Source organism: Anastrepha ludens, chromosome 3 (genome assembly GCF_028408465.1).
Source record: "Anastrepha ludens isolate Willacy chromosome 3, idAnaLude1.1, whole genome shotgun sequence".
NCBI classification, from domain to species: Eukaryota; Metazoa; Arthropoda; class Insecta; order Diptera; family Tephritidae; genus Anastrepha; species Anastrepha ludens.
This window is the reverse complement of record NC_071499.1, coordinates 21,706,198-21,720,856: the sequence shown is the minus strand read 5'-3', so window position 1 is coordinate 21,720,856 and position 14,659 is coordinate 21,706,198. Positions and strand designations below refer to the sequence as shown.

At 38.1% G+C, this 14,659-nt stretch overlaps 1 protein-coding gene across 2 annotated transcripts in view; it reads right to left on the bottom strand.

Annotated features, from left to right (window-relative positions):
- The window catches only part of LOC128857135 (transmembrane protein 41 homolog), a 31,054-nt gene that overhangs the window by 3,641 nt on the left and 12,754 nt on the right, over positions 1 to 14,659 (bottom strand). For both annotated transcript variants that reach the window (XM_054092727.1, XM_054092726.1), the window contains exon 4: positions 12,380 to 12,508. In XM_054092727.1, coding sequence (XP_053948702.1) covers positions 12,380 to 12,508 — 129 coding nt within the window. The remainder of the gene's footprint in view (positions 1 to 12,379; positions 12,509 to 14,659) is intronic.

The window sequence follows — 14,659 nt, the reverse complement described above, 5'->3', positions numbered from 1 at the left end:
TGACCCTATCTATTTACCCGTCCTGTTAAATAACCAGATTAACTTTGCGAAGGATTTTATTATGAATTAAAAAAAATTTATTTATTATTATCACCTGCAATATACATCCCTACTCTATCCCTGCACCGCTCCATATGAGTCTCCCATTGTTTTAAAGATAGCTGGAAGTCTTGCGCTGTCAGCTAAGGATGCGTACATGTACCACGGTACCAAATGAGGTGTTTCAATAATTCACAATTCTTTACATTCCCATACAATCCCAGGTGAGGAGGGCTATCTTAAGAACATCCAAAGCTACGGCTCCCTTACTGGGTGAAGGTGTGATATCTGGACCGAGGAAAAAATATTCAGAAGCGCTAGGCAAGAATAGAATAGAATAGGGTCGGATTCGGTCTTAGAAATCATGCCTTTAGCGATATCAACGCGTTCCCTTTGCTGCAACATGGCGCAAACTGAAATCATTAACTACAATGCCTTGGACTCACGATTTCTTCTGAAGCGTTCATGACACTCGTAAACAGTTTCCCAACATTTTTAAGATTTTTGCACCAATGAATCCATTTTTAACGCAAAATTTATCGTTGTTACAAATTGAAATGCATTTTTAAAACTGTAAAAAAATCGGAAACACATGCAGAGTAAGCTTTACTCAAAAGGGCGTAACTTTCACAAATGTCAAGCTATGGGAGAAACTTAAACAGATGTGGCAATCTAACAAAAAACAAAAACGGAACTCAAATCAGTTGACTTAGAGGCACACCTGCCGGTCGTTTCGGGATCATTTTGATCAAGGTGGTATATATATTTTTTTTATAAGCATTGTAACATAATTCTATATCGTCTAAATTACAAATCGGCATCCCTAATTTCGGGTTTTAGATCATCAAAGCAAACTTAAGGAATCCATGTAACGCATACAGGTATAAAAGGAACATTTGCTCATACAGACAAGCTACTCGTCTTAACGACATTAATCGCGAGTCCCTTGCCTCCTTCATCATCCCTTACCATTCTCGCTCCCCAATGTATTGTAGTTATCGGAGTTTAACCACCGGCGACAATTGCAGACGAAGAGCATCAGTTGCCTCGTGTGATTCTCGTTCCTCTGGCATAATTAGGTTCTGGATATTGTAGCACATTAAACTCTTATCCAGAATTGTTCTAGACAACTCAACATACATATGCTCGTTATGTGAAGGTATACCGCATGACACTAACCAACTCTTCACCTACCCACTGAAGCTCATTCGTCTAAAACCCTTTTCCTTTTGGTGAAGACGTGGGTTCATGAGTACGACATGAAATCCAGACATCAGGCTAGTGAGTGGAAAGCTCTGAATGAACCAAGACCAAAAAAACCACGACGTTTTCGATAAAAAATGGAAGTGCTGCTAACGGCTTTTGTGGATTACAACGGTGATGTACACAACAAATTTTTGACAGAAGGTTAGACACTTAATAAGGACTATTATTTGCGCGTAATGAGATATGTACGTGAAATAATTCGTCAGAAAAGAAAGGATTTGTAATAAAACAACCCTTGGATTTTGCACCATGATAACGCACCATCGCCTGGTGCCACCATTATCCGTGAATTTTTGACCAAGAACAAACCGAATATCATCCAACAGCCATCGAATTTACCTGATGTGGTGTGCTGCGATTTTTGTCTGTGTGATTGAGCCAAAAAACCACTATGGAGAATACGTTTTAAAAGCTGAGAAGAAGTAATGGAAAAATCAAAGACGGCATTGGTTATACCGAAAATAGAGTTCCACAAATATTTCGCGAGCTGGGTCAAACGCTTGCAAAAGCAAATTGCAGTTGATGTGGAGTACTTTGAAGACGACAATATCACTTTTGAGAGGTAAACTAGTAAATATTTTGTATTTCCTGAATATATTCCGGGAACTATTTGATCAAGGTGGTTGATATGGTTTGTGTCTATGATGAAAGGAAATTTCTCTCAAAAATCAGGCAATCGCTTGAATGGTCTGCACTACAGCTACAGTGAAACATTATTTCAGCATTCTAAGAGGAGTAAGTACTTGGTTGAGTACTAAATGATGGAATCTCGCCTAAATGATAAATAAAATAATTGTAACCTTATTTTAGATGAGTCAGCAAAAAATACGCGAAAACTTGTTTTCATTTAGGTTTTTTTTTAATTTTTTTTTATAACGCTATAAATAAATTTAAGTATTCAGAAAATTATCATTAGAATGCATAAGTAAGTTTTCTCAAGAAATTGCAGCTAATTCAGTGTCGCAAATTAACAATCAGGAGTTTATACCCATCGATGCGAATTTTCTCAAAGTAATTGCTCGTGCATATTTTACACTTTTGCAATTGTCATTGGCAATAAAATAATGAATGCATAATGAGAAGTAATCAACTTGAAGCTATAGAAACTTAATTGACAGCACGTTGCCCTCTATTTTCATATATTATACATAAGTAAAGTATAGGGTGTCACACTAACAGTTGCTCTAATGATCCTACCTATTTAATGTACTCTGATTTGAATGTGCCTTGGTTTGTGCTCAAACTATTTCAAGTGAAACGAATGCCTGGTTCTGTAGAAGTACAATAACTTCTTCACCAATTACGAACCACTTTGCAGCTCATGGCACCGACATTTGTCCTTCTTCAGAGTGTGAAATTGTCAAAGCAAAATGTAGCAAATGCAAAGTAACGCCCTTTTCGATCACTACGATCGTAATCTTGAGAAATTACCCGCATAACTTATTCGGGTCGGTACGGACAGATGATATGAGCTTCCAAATACAATAGACACATTTTAACAAAATATAAACTAATAAACTGAGGTACTCATTCTAGAGTCAGATCAGTGAACGTTGGGCAAGATCATTGACTTGCCGGAGTTAAGCGACCTTCTCACCGAGACTGGAGCCGGTCGATGGAGTTTCTGAAACTATCAATGCCGCACCTCTCATTAGTAATGGGGGCTCAACTGACTATGAGGAATCCATCCAATGAGATACAATAGTACAACTTACAGTCACTTTTGCAGTAGCGGCATGGATAATTATGCGATGAAGCTTTTCGACTGACACGCGTTTGCGTGGTTGAAATGCAAACATTTTGTATCTCACTTTCTACAAATGCCTAAGGAAGTTTAGTACCAACGCGTAGCCGCCCTGAACCTTTGCCTATATCAAGCGATAAATGAAGAGTTTTTTGTTTTTTTAATCTAAAAGGGCTCCTAGGGGTTCTAATGATGATTCTAAAGTCATTAAGAGCGCACTTTGTGGAGTTCCCTCTAAGGTGTTATCATAATGTGTTTGTGTATACTTTAAACTAACCTCAACAAGACACTGCTAACCACTTTAGACACCGGGTTGTTTGTGATGAGAACACCGGTTAGTTTTTTTTTCAGCGGTAATTACATTGTAAACACGATGTAGAGAATACATACAGAAAGTGGCGCCTTTCGATAACGGCTAAATTATTTTTAGAGAATTTTACAATTGAGAGTGGACAGTACAGAAAATAAACACACCTTTGTGTGCAACTGTATGCACGTGTAGATGTATATCCTTTAAGATGAGGTCCAAAATAAACAAGAGTAATGTGAAATAGGAACGGCAGGATAACTTCTAGTTTATTTATTCAAAATAGTCCCCTCTGGCCTCGATAAACTGTTTTGTGCGATCTAAAAGCTTTTCTAAAGAGTGTTTCAGGTCATTGACTGGAATGTCATTCAGGCTGTCGGTACAAGCCTTTTGTATGGCCTCTTCGAACGCAAAACGTTTTTCTTTCATGGTCAAATGCAATTTTCCGAGTAGGTGAAAGCCACAGGGAGCCAAATCAGGCGAATACGGTGAGTGATTGATTGTTAAAATGTGATATCTAGTCAAAAAATCAGTAACAAGAGTGGATCGTTGAGATGGTGCATTATCATGCAATTAGCGCCAGCTTCCTCCTTCGCGGTATTCAGGCGAATTCGACGAATGCGATGTAACAAACACTTCAAAATGCCAAGATAGAAAATTGCATAGACGGTTTGGCCGGTTGGAACGAACTCCTTGTGGACAATTCATGTTGGAATCGTCAAAACAAATGAGCATCGACTGGATTTTTGACTTCTCCAAACGCGATTTTTTGTGTGGCGGCTCGTCTGGGCCTTCCATTCGGCACTTCGACGCTTAGTTTCCGGTTCATGTTGGAAATACCATGTTTCATTACCAGTTACAATGTTGTACAGGAAGTTCTCGTCTTTTCTCGCCTCTTCAATGAGGTATTTCGAATGTTGAATTCAGAGCAATTTTTGGTCCTCAGTCAACTTGTGCGGAATGAAATGTGCACAGACCTTTCGTAAGCCCAAATGAGCCAAGTTCAAATGCGATAAATCGATGTTTTGGAGATATTCAAATCCGATTCCATGAATTTCAACGATGATTTCGGTTAATTTTTGATAAATTTACGAACAATTTGGATGGAGGATGGATGATTACTGATTTTGGGCGACCCGTATGTTCATTGTCATTTATGTCCTCACGTCCTCATATCCTGAAATGTGTAAACCACTCATTAACTTTGGCACGAGATAAACAATCATCGCCATAAACATTTTTCATCAATTCAAATGTTTCGGTAAAAGTTTTACCGATTTTAAAACAAAATTTGCCATTAGCTCCTCCACTGTTAACACCGTGTAACTCACAACTGAATGGAACAAAAAACAGCAAACAAATTTTTTAGTGTGAAATGTCACCTTGACAACCAGTATAAATTTTAAATTGTTTGATAGATACTTTACGAGATATCCATCTACCGCGAAAATAATGGATTCCTTTTCCCCAAACTAATGTAATACTGCCAAGGGGAAAGTGTTCAGTTTTTTTCCCGAGACTAGGACAAAAATGAGTAGCTTGCTGAGCACCTTGTAACTAATGGCGTTCATAATATAAGCACTTATTTGGCACACAGTTGCTTGGCAGGGAAGGTATTTGCGCACGCGTTCATGCTACCAAATTTTCAACAATTCATTCGTTCACTGTGTGCAGAAGGCATTTACTTCATAAGTAGTGCTCGCACATAATTCAAAATTGGCATTAGAGAAAAGAATTTGAGAAGAGAAAGAAGAAAAATTTAAAAAATAGATGTTAAACAATAGTAAAGACACACTGAAAGCAGCAATAACAATATCAATGAAAGTCGTATGTGACAAATGTATGTTTTTGTGTGTGTGTATAAGTACAGACGAGCACAAGCAAATTGAAATGGGGTCAAGGCAATTGCTGTTACTTTGCTAGCGTCGTATTCGGTTTACCGGCCTCAGTCGCTGTGCTGCGACGCACCTTTAAAATATAGACAATGAAACCTTTAAAAAATTGTATAACATTTGGTGAGGCGGTAGCACACATACATACACATATTCGCATATACTTAAGTGGTAATTTGGCAACTATTTGCAAAATGTTTGTAGCTACAAGTATACATTTTAACTTAGTAATTAAACTCTACTTATAAGTTTGGGTTGAAGAATGAAAGTAAGAATATCCATATGTTTGTGATAAGTATTATTATCAAATTATTTTATATACAATATATTATTATTATTAAACAAATTTAATTGGGATTGTCGAATGTCGATGCAGTTTACAGGTCCACGAGCAAGAAAAATTCCACTAGCCCAATTAAAAGATTTATCCTATTAAGAGGTTATGTACAAATTATTTATTTTTTGTCTAGTTAGAGCAAATTAAAATACGAATTTTGCAACGTTCCCACAATAGTCGGTTCTATGTTACCGAAACGACTTGGCTTTATATCCGGCAAAGGACTGCCTCTTCAGCAGCATTCGCTGTACATGTATGGAGAAGGCTTATGCTGTTACAACAACAACGAATCCCGGTAAAGGAGCACAACAAACTAGTCAGCTAACAGTTTCTGCTTGGGTGCTACCGCCGGTCTCACCCATGTAAACACCTGCTTGAGTCAGAGCCGCCTTCCGTGTACGTCAGCGCAAACCTCCTCAATTACGCCGACGAGATCTAGGGCAAAACGAACAGACAAAACTACTGGACCAGACAGTGTTTAGACGGACTATAAACGACATTCATCGGGAGACCCTTATCAACTTCTTTAGCTCCCGTAATCGGCGTCCAACTACAACCTTCACCAGATGAAGAGTTCCAGGTTACCCGTGAGACCAGCGTAACACTGGCACAATTACGTTCTGGATATTATAGCAGGCTAAACTCCTACTCATCTAGAATTGACCAAGACATACCAAACATAAATATCTTATTTTGACAATCTCCAGGCGAAGACAAATGAAAAATTCAAATCAGCTTTTGTACTAATATCATCTTGAATAGATTTGCTTTGAGTTGTATGTTACAGCTTGCAGGATAAATGTAAACATCAAATAAAAATTTACATTTCATATATCAAGGCGCATTCATTAAAGGTGGTGGCACTAGACCAATAACAATTTTTTGTACGTTTGATTGTCACGGCACGGGCAAAACCACTTAGAGTAACACAAAGGACAAAATATCTAGGACTTGTACTAGATAGGAAGCTAAAAGGGGGCTCACAGTCGCAGACAGAACACGCAAAGCTATGGCCACGTTGTACTCCTGCGGAAGGCTAATTGGGAAGAAAAATCCTGGCTGGCACTTTGTGGCATCCTGGACTAGTGGACTATGCACTCCCGCCTACACTTGCCATTACACCATTTACGATTCTCCTACCCTCAAGGGAAGAGTGGGAACGGGACGATGTAAAACAGGGCGAGTCCATCCATGTACATACAGATGGCTTAAAGCTCGAGGGCAGGTTGGGCGGAGGTGTATACTACGAACATCTGGAGATCTCCTTTTCTCCTTTCGGCTCTCCGACTACTGTAGTGTCTTGCAGGCTGAACTGAAGGCAATTATGAAAGCCACGATAGTGATACAGAGTGATCCGATGTCCGGAAATGACATCTACATTTTCACTGACACCAAGGCGGCGATAGAATCTCTCAAAAAACAGTCGTCAAACTCCAAGGTAACCATGAAATGCCGCGCTTCTCTTAACGAGATGGCTGAGTCATTTCGCTTAAGGATAATATAGGTTCCTGACCATCGCGACATTGAGGTTAACTGTAGAGTCGATGAACTAGCGAGACTCAGCACCAAATTGACCGATGAGTGCATAGACAATGACATAGGGATACCCTTACAAACATGTAAGCTACTCATCTTTGAAGAAATCGTAAGGAAAGCAAACGAAAAATGGCGCAATGAAGCCACCTGTTAAATCGCCCGTCAACTGTGGCCGACTCTCAAAGCTAAACGTACAGAATCTTTGCTAAGCCGCCAAAATAAGCCCAGCCTTAGCACACTGATTTCCGTCATAACGGGACATTGTCTAATGGGATGGGTGTGCAAGCACATGATTTCTATAGAAGTTGTCTAGACGAGAACGAGGAAGAGATAATCTCGCACCTACTGTGCCACTCTTCTGCTCTATCCAGATGCAGGTTTACTATTCTAGGTATACAATTTTTTAATGAGTTGGAAGATCTCAGTTCTGCAGAAATCAGAGATATTCTAAAATTTTTGAAAAGCACATACTGACTTTAGGAGAGATAGGGAGCGTGGGGAGCTTACGCGGCATCACAATGGGCTATGAGCCTGAGTCTGTCCCACATTGCAAAACCGCTTCAACCTAACCTAAGCCTAACCTTACCACGGCAAAGTAGAAAACAAAGAATGAATTCGCCTTGTTTTATTCTGTGCTGACTGCCACATGGACATGGCAAAAGAAAAACAAAAATCTGCTGATTTACCGATACCACCTTTAATAGATTCGCTTTGTCATATACCAGTGGACCAATAAGTAGAAAATAAGGTTTCCAATTTAAACGCAACAAATAATATACATATTTTGGTGAACGTTCCTAATTTTCATTCCACAAGTAATTCGCCATAGGCGTGATCAGCTGATTTTGGCATTCAAATTAGCAAAGGGCAAGAACAAAATAAATGCAAATGCTGTTGCTTTAGTTGTTGCTCTTGTGCCACCACTAGAGTTGGGTTTCGGGAATTTCCCGACGGGAATTCTCGAGAAATTTTCGATATTTTTCCATCCCGAATCTCGAGAATTGAAATTTTTAGCATTTCGGGAAATCCCGAATCTCCAGAATGTTTCAAGATTTCTCGAGAAATCCATTGTTCTTTTTTAATTTTTGTTGTCAAATATTAAGAAAAAAAACAATTCTTTCAAAAGTAAAAGAATACACATACATATGATGAATACCTGGAAACACCAAACTGTAACGGCCATTATGTTACAAAGAATGCACACTACATACTGTTTCGCAGAATCACATACAATTCACACCATAGTTTCAATTGCTATGCGAAAAGCCACAACAGTATACATATGTAACTGTTCCATTTGTTTGTTTGTTTTTTTTTTGTTTTAGGGTGACTACAGAGTAAATGCTAGATGCGTTGCTATGCTATGTCGAGGGAAAGCACTGTAACATCAAGCTAATGAAGTTTAGTTTTATGTGTTTCTTATATGTAGCAGCAGTTAAGCAATTAGAAATGCTTTGAAAATAGTCAAGCAATTTCAATTTGTTCGCAGACTGCACAGACGACGTTTGTAAATTTATTTTTTGTAGTGAGCGGGTGCGTTTCATTTTGTGGTACCTGATTAAGTATAAATTATACACCGTATAATAAAATATTTTGTGGTCCAAATATTACTTATTTTTAAGTTTTGAATCGACGTATCGTTGACTGTGAGTACCGGTTAGTTACTTCCTTTAAAAAACAAAATTTAAAACAAATTTTGAATTTTTAGCATTAAAAATCATGAGTTCAGAATACGAATACGACCAAGTGTGGCAGCTTTTCAAGCGATTTGACGACGAAGCAACATGTTTGAAATGCAATAAAATCATTAAATGCAAGTCATCGTCAACATCTGGACTTCACCGTCACATGGAGAGGATACACAACATGAAGCGAAGGGAACATGAGGCTCCAAAAGAACAGCCACCAGCCAAGAAGACCCGAACTCTTCACAACTTTTTCAATACTTCTTCCTCGCCTGAATCGCTTGAACAAATTGTTGCAAAATTGGCTGCAAAAGATGGAATTCCAATAAACGCGATAACAAAAAGTGAGTTCATTCGTAATTGTATCAGCCGCTTAGGATTTCATCTTCCAAAGTGTCACAAAGCTGTTCTGGGTTTGGTTATGAAGTACTGCACGAAAATAAAAAGCGATTTGAAGATCAAAATTGAAAATTTTAAATCTGCACAGCGTAAGTTCAGCTTGAGCATCGACGAGTGGACAAGCGTGCGAAACCGACGTTACATGAACATCCATATACATATGTATATTATGACGATTGACAATCTGACAACCTTGGCCTGGTTCGCATTCAGGAATCATGTCCCGCTGAAAAAGTATATGAGCTCGTAAATGCAAAGCTTTCAGACTTCAATATAAAACTACAGTCCGACATCGTGGCTATTACAAGTGATGGTGCCAGTGTCATGATCAAATTTGGGAGACTATCACCAGCGCATCAACAGATTTGCTACAATCACGGCATACATTTGGCGGTCATGGAGGTAATGTACCAGAAACGAAAAGTCGCAAACAGAATATACGATAGTGACGTAAGCGATGGAGACGATTCGGATGATAGAGGCTCCGATGAAAATGAAAACTACGCAGCCAGTACTTCATTTTCCGACATTAATGCGGAAAACGCTTCCGATGACGAGGACGACAATATCGTATTTGTTGCTGACAAGACGGTCACTATAAAGTCTGCATTTGAAATCGTAAAAAAGGTTCGCAAGATAGTTTTGAAATTCAAGAACTCGCCATCATGCAGAATAATGTTAAAGAGGTCGAGAAGAAAGAGCTTTTCTTGCTGTTGGATTGCAAAACACGTTGGAATAGCCTGGAAACTATGCTGGCCAGATACATTTGCATCAGCAAGCATGTTCGTAAGGCGCTCGACACTCTTAATTTAAATTTTATGGCCACTACTGACGCAGAAGAAAAGTATTGCGAGGATATTATAAATGCTCTTAAACCTATACGTGTTGCTGTAGAAGCACTTAGTCGCCAAAATGTGAACTTACTTGCTGCGGATTCTATTCTCAAATTTTTGTTCACAAAATTGGAGAATCAGCACACCGAATTGGGCAATGAATTCTTATCCAGCTTAAAAAAAAACTTAACAGCTCGTAGATCTAGCCGTTTGTTATCGGCCTTTAAATATTTACACGATCCAGTTAACAGCTCTAGTGACAAATCTGAATTTTTCCACACCTGTTCTAAAACAGAATTGATAAAAGAAGCCGAAAACTACTTGGTTCGTCTATTTTCTACGAGCATTCAAGAAGACCAAGCAGTGTCTAGTTCTGACGATGATGACGTATTTGCAACCAACAACGTCGATGAAGAAGATATGGAGAAACAGCTTGAAAAATACGTTCAGCAATGCTCAAAACCGAAAGCAGACATTGCGCAACATGCGGCGAACCAGATGTTTTCGTCGCTTAGAAACGAGCTAAAACTATATGAAAAAACTGGAGAGAAAACACAAAATGTTGAAAGACTGATCGGGGCTTTTAACACTGTTAAGCCAACATCGACTCAAAATGAGAGGAATTTTTCTACAGCGGGTAATTTTGTGTCCAAAAAGCGTACGCGATTGTCAGACGAAGCCATTGACAGTCTGTGTTTTTTAAAACACCATTTTGGGAAATAATGTTTACAATCACTTTTTTCCCATATTTTAATAAGTATGTATAATCTTGAATTATTTTTGTTTTGAATTTTTTTGTAATTATTTTTGTTTCACTTTTTTGTTTGCAATAATTGAAATAGTAATATTTTCAAATATTTTTTTATGTAATTTATACTTTAATAAAAATAAATAAAAATAATATTTTATGAAATTCATTGCTCTTACACTGGTTTTAGATTTTTTTTTTAATTTTTTGGAATTTTTCCCGAATTTTCGAGAATTCTCGAGAAATCTCAAAAATTATTTTCGGGAAATCACGCATCTCGAGAATTGAAATTTTCGTTATTTCGGGAAATCCCGATTCTCGAGATTGGGATTTTCTCGGGAAATACCCAACTCTAGCCACCACCCTGTATGAATTCGCCTTGGCCACAAGCGATCAAACTTACGGGTCACTGTTTTCTCAATTTTCCCCTTTCTATTTGTGTTTGACGAAATAAAAATATTTTAAAGCGAAGCACTTTACGCTAAACCACCAAATCAACGTTTGCCTTAGTTCGTGTGCTATATATAAAATTAGTTACACGAAATATTGGCTGAAATAATATTTTGAAATATGTACGCATGTATGTATGTATGTTTGTAGGTATATGCATATGTATGTAGGTATTTAAATGTGTATGTAAGAAGATAAAGGGTGATTTTTTAGCTATTATATTTTTGAACAGTTGGTTTAAACAGCTGACGCCCGTTTCGTGTATTGTTTCACTGTCAAACATCTGCAGTTTGGTCTATAATTTAACCATGAATCCGTCTTACAAACAAACAACGCTTGCAAATCACTGAATTTTATTATACAAATGCGTGTTCTGTTAAGAAAGTTTATCGCGCGCTTCTTCCATTTTATGGTCAGTTTAATCGGCCCACCCACTGAAGCGGCTATTCGAGCTATTGTGACTAAGTTTAGAACCAAATTTACATTATTGGACATCAAACCACCAACACGCTTACGTAGAGTGCGAACTGAAGAAAATATCGCAGCTGTATCGGCCAGTGTTAATGATGACCATCAATTATCGATTCGTCGCCGTTCGCAGCAATTGGGCCTCTGTTACTCAGCAACGTGGATAATTTTGCGAAAGGATTTACACTGCACCCGAAACAATGGACTTGTTGAGAGGCGAGTTCGGTGAACATTTTATTTCACGTTCGGGACCTGTCAATTGGCCACCCAGATCGTGCGATATAACGCCTTTAGATAATTTTTTGTGAGGCTAGGTTAAAGCTCATGTCTATTCAGACAAACCTGCTTCAATTAACGCATTGGAAGGCAACATTAAAGCATTTATATGTGAGATACCGGCCGAAACATTGGAGAGTATGCCAAAATTGGACTAACCGGATGGACTGTTTGAAGCGCAGTCGCGGTCAACATTTGCATGAAATAATCTTCAAACATTAAATTATGTAAATGGACTGTACTATCGATTTAAATTTAAATTAAAATTTCATGCATTTTTCTGAATTTTACGTGTTTTTTTGAAAAACTTTTCTATAGCTCTTAAAAAATCATCCTTTAGATATGAGCTGTTTTGATCAAACCATTGTATTAATTGGAGCAGCATTTCAAAAAGGATACAATACATAAGCGGTGACTACGCCAAACATCACTTCGAAGTAGTACATGTCCTTGTACCGGTCCAAAACTTTGGCTAGCATTTTAGCATCTTGAATATCACGTGGTATTTTAATATGTTGCTTTTCCGATCTGAAAATAATAGAAGGAAAAATATAAATTTAAAGAAATGTATACAATGTGTCAGACATGCAAGGAGAGCAGGGTGAGAGAGAGAGAAAGAGTGAGAGAGCGATTTAGAATCGCGTGCCCGAATATATCGCATGCTAAGAGATTAAAAAAAAAAGCATAGCAAGTTGCAGGTGCAACAGAAGTGCTATACAGTAGGTTCTGTTTTTATGCGGTACATACGTTCCGCAAGAAACAGCATAAAAAAAAACAGCATAAAAAAAGCTACTAGTTCTATAGTAAAACTATAGATACGTTTCAAATGCTAAAACCGCATAAATCTGAAATAATGTAATAAAATCGCATAAAAAAGGGCACTAGTCCCATATTATTACTATAGATACGTTCCATAGACCGCATGAATCTGAAATAATTAAATAAAATCGCATAAACAAAATATTGTATCTTTGAAAATTATATCTTTATATATCTTCCATACTTGTAGGGTTAGCATTTCTGATGTAATCTGTGATGAGTTTTTGCTTAGCTGGTTTAGAATCTTGTTTATATGTACAATTCCCGATAGGTCGACATGCATTTTGTAATTTAAAAAAAAACCGCACTATTTCAAAACCGCATAAAAAAAAGCCGCATAAAAACAGAACCTACTGTATATACAATCAGAAGAAAATAAAAACAGAAATAAAAATTTATACAAAAAATGTTTATTTACGCTTTTCATTGCTTGGCACCGCCAAGTGCCAGAGTGCAGCTATCAAAACATGATAAATTCTTTGAAATTTAATTTCGTTATGACGTGGCGCACGTCGAAATGCGCTTTTAATTTACGATATCTCACACACCAACAGTCGTGCAAATTTAAAATAATCAAAAATGTAAAGGAAATAGAGTAGAAGTGGCATTGAACAGAAACGTGACAGTCGTGTTCGCAGAGCAACGAGTATTCGCTATAAATAATTTGCAGTTGTTGTTACATTTTAATGTGACACGTGTCAAATGAATGCGGTGACTTTATATAGGGTGTTTTATTTTATTTAGCTGCATAAGAACTATCGATGTTATTGTTGTTGTTGTTTTAAAAGTAATAGAAGCCCCGTCAGTGTAGACTATATCATCGGTCGTTTTCGTCTGGCTCATCTAAAGGTAGACCCAGGAAACATGCTGTTTCGACGGGTTGGGTCCACAGGGAGAGGGGTGTTAGATGACTAAGTTTTAAAGGGCATTTGAAAAGGTGGGTAGTGTCGTGCGGGGTGCCTTCACATGCAGCACATATGTTTAGTATGTCGGGGCAATTCTAGATAAGTAGGAGTTTAACCATTCTACAGTAGCCAGAACGCAATTGTGCCAGTGTTACGCGTGTCTCACGGGGAAGCTAGAGCTTTTCATCTGCAATAGGTGGTGGTTGGACTCCGATTACGGCATTCACAGGCAGCCGGTTCTACGTTACCGGAATGACTCGGGACTTTCCCGACCAAGGTCTGCCGCCTTAGTAAATTAGCCCTGTCTAGTGAACAGATATATCGATAACTGTGGTTTGATAACTGAGAATGACAAACTGTGCCAGTGACATTTCTGTGCCGGAAGGTTTGGCAAGTCAGCATGAAACTTTTAATGCCAGAACAACCTTCTCAATTTGTGGACATTTACTTTGAGAAAAAAAAATTGTTCGCGAAGTTCATAAAGCACTGGCGGCATCATCGGTAGTTATTTATTTCTAAATGAGGCAAGAGCTGCTATCCGGCCATGCTGACTGAATTTTTGTTTCCAAAAATTAATCAGTTAAAAATCGACGACATTTGCTTCCGACAAGACGTAGCCGCGCCGTCAGATTAGGTTAGGTTATGGTGGTAGTCGGTTCGTATGACCAACTCACTTAGACCATACAGGTCCGTTGTGATACCACTGTGCGACACGGTAACCCTGTTTATTTATTTTCATGAAACCATTTTGAGGCTCTTATGAAGCGCAGGAGTGATCTAATCCCCACGCCAGACAGTTCTGTAAGAGAATTGCAAAAGTGTTTACCGAGACAACCTGCTCTGATTTTAGCTAAGGCTGGACAATTGCAAAGGAAGTGCTCAACTGTTTTTTCCTCTTCCTCATCTCTATAAATTGTACAATATTCATGAGAGAATACTCCTAGTCTCAAGGAAT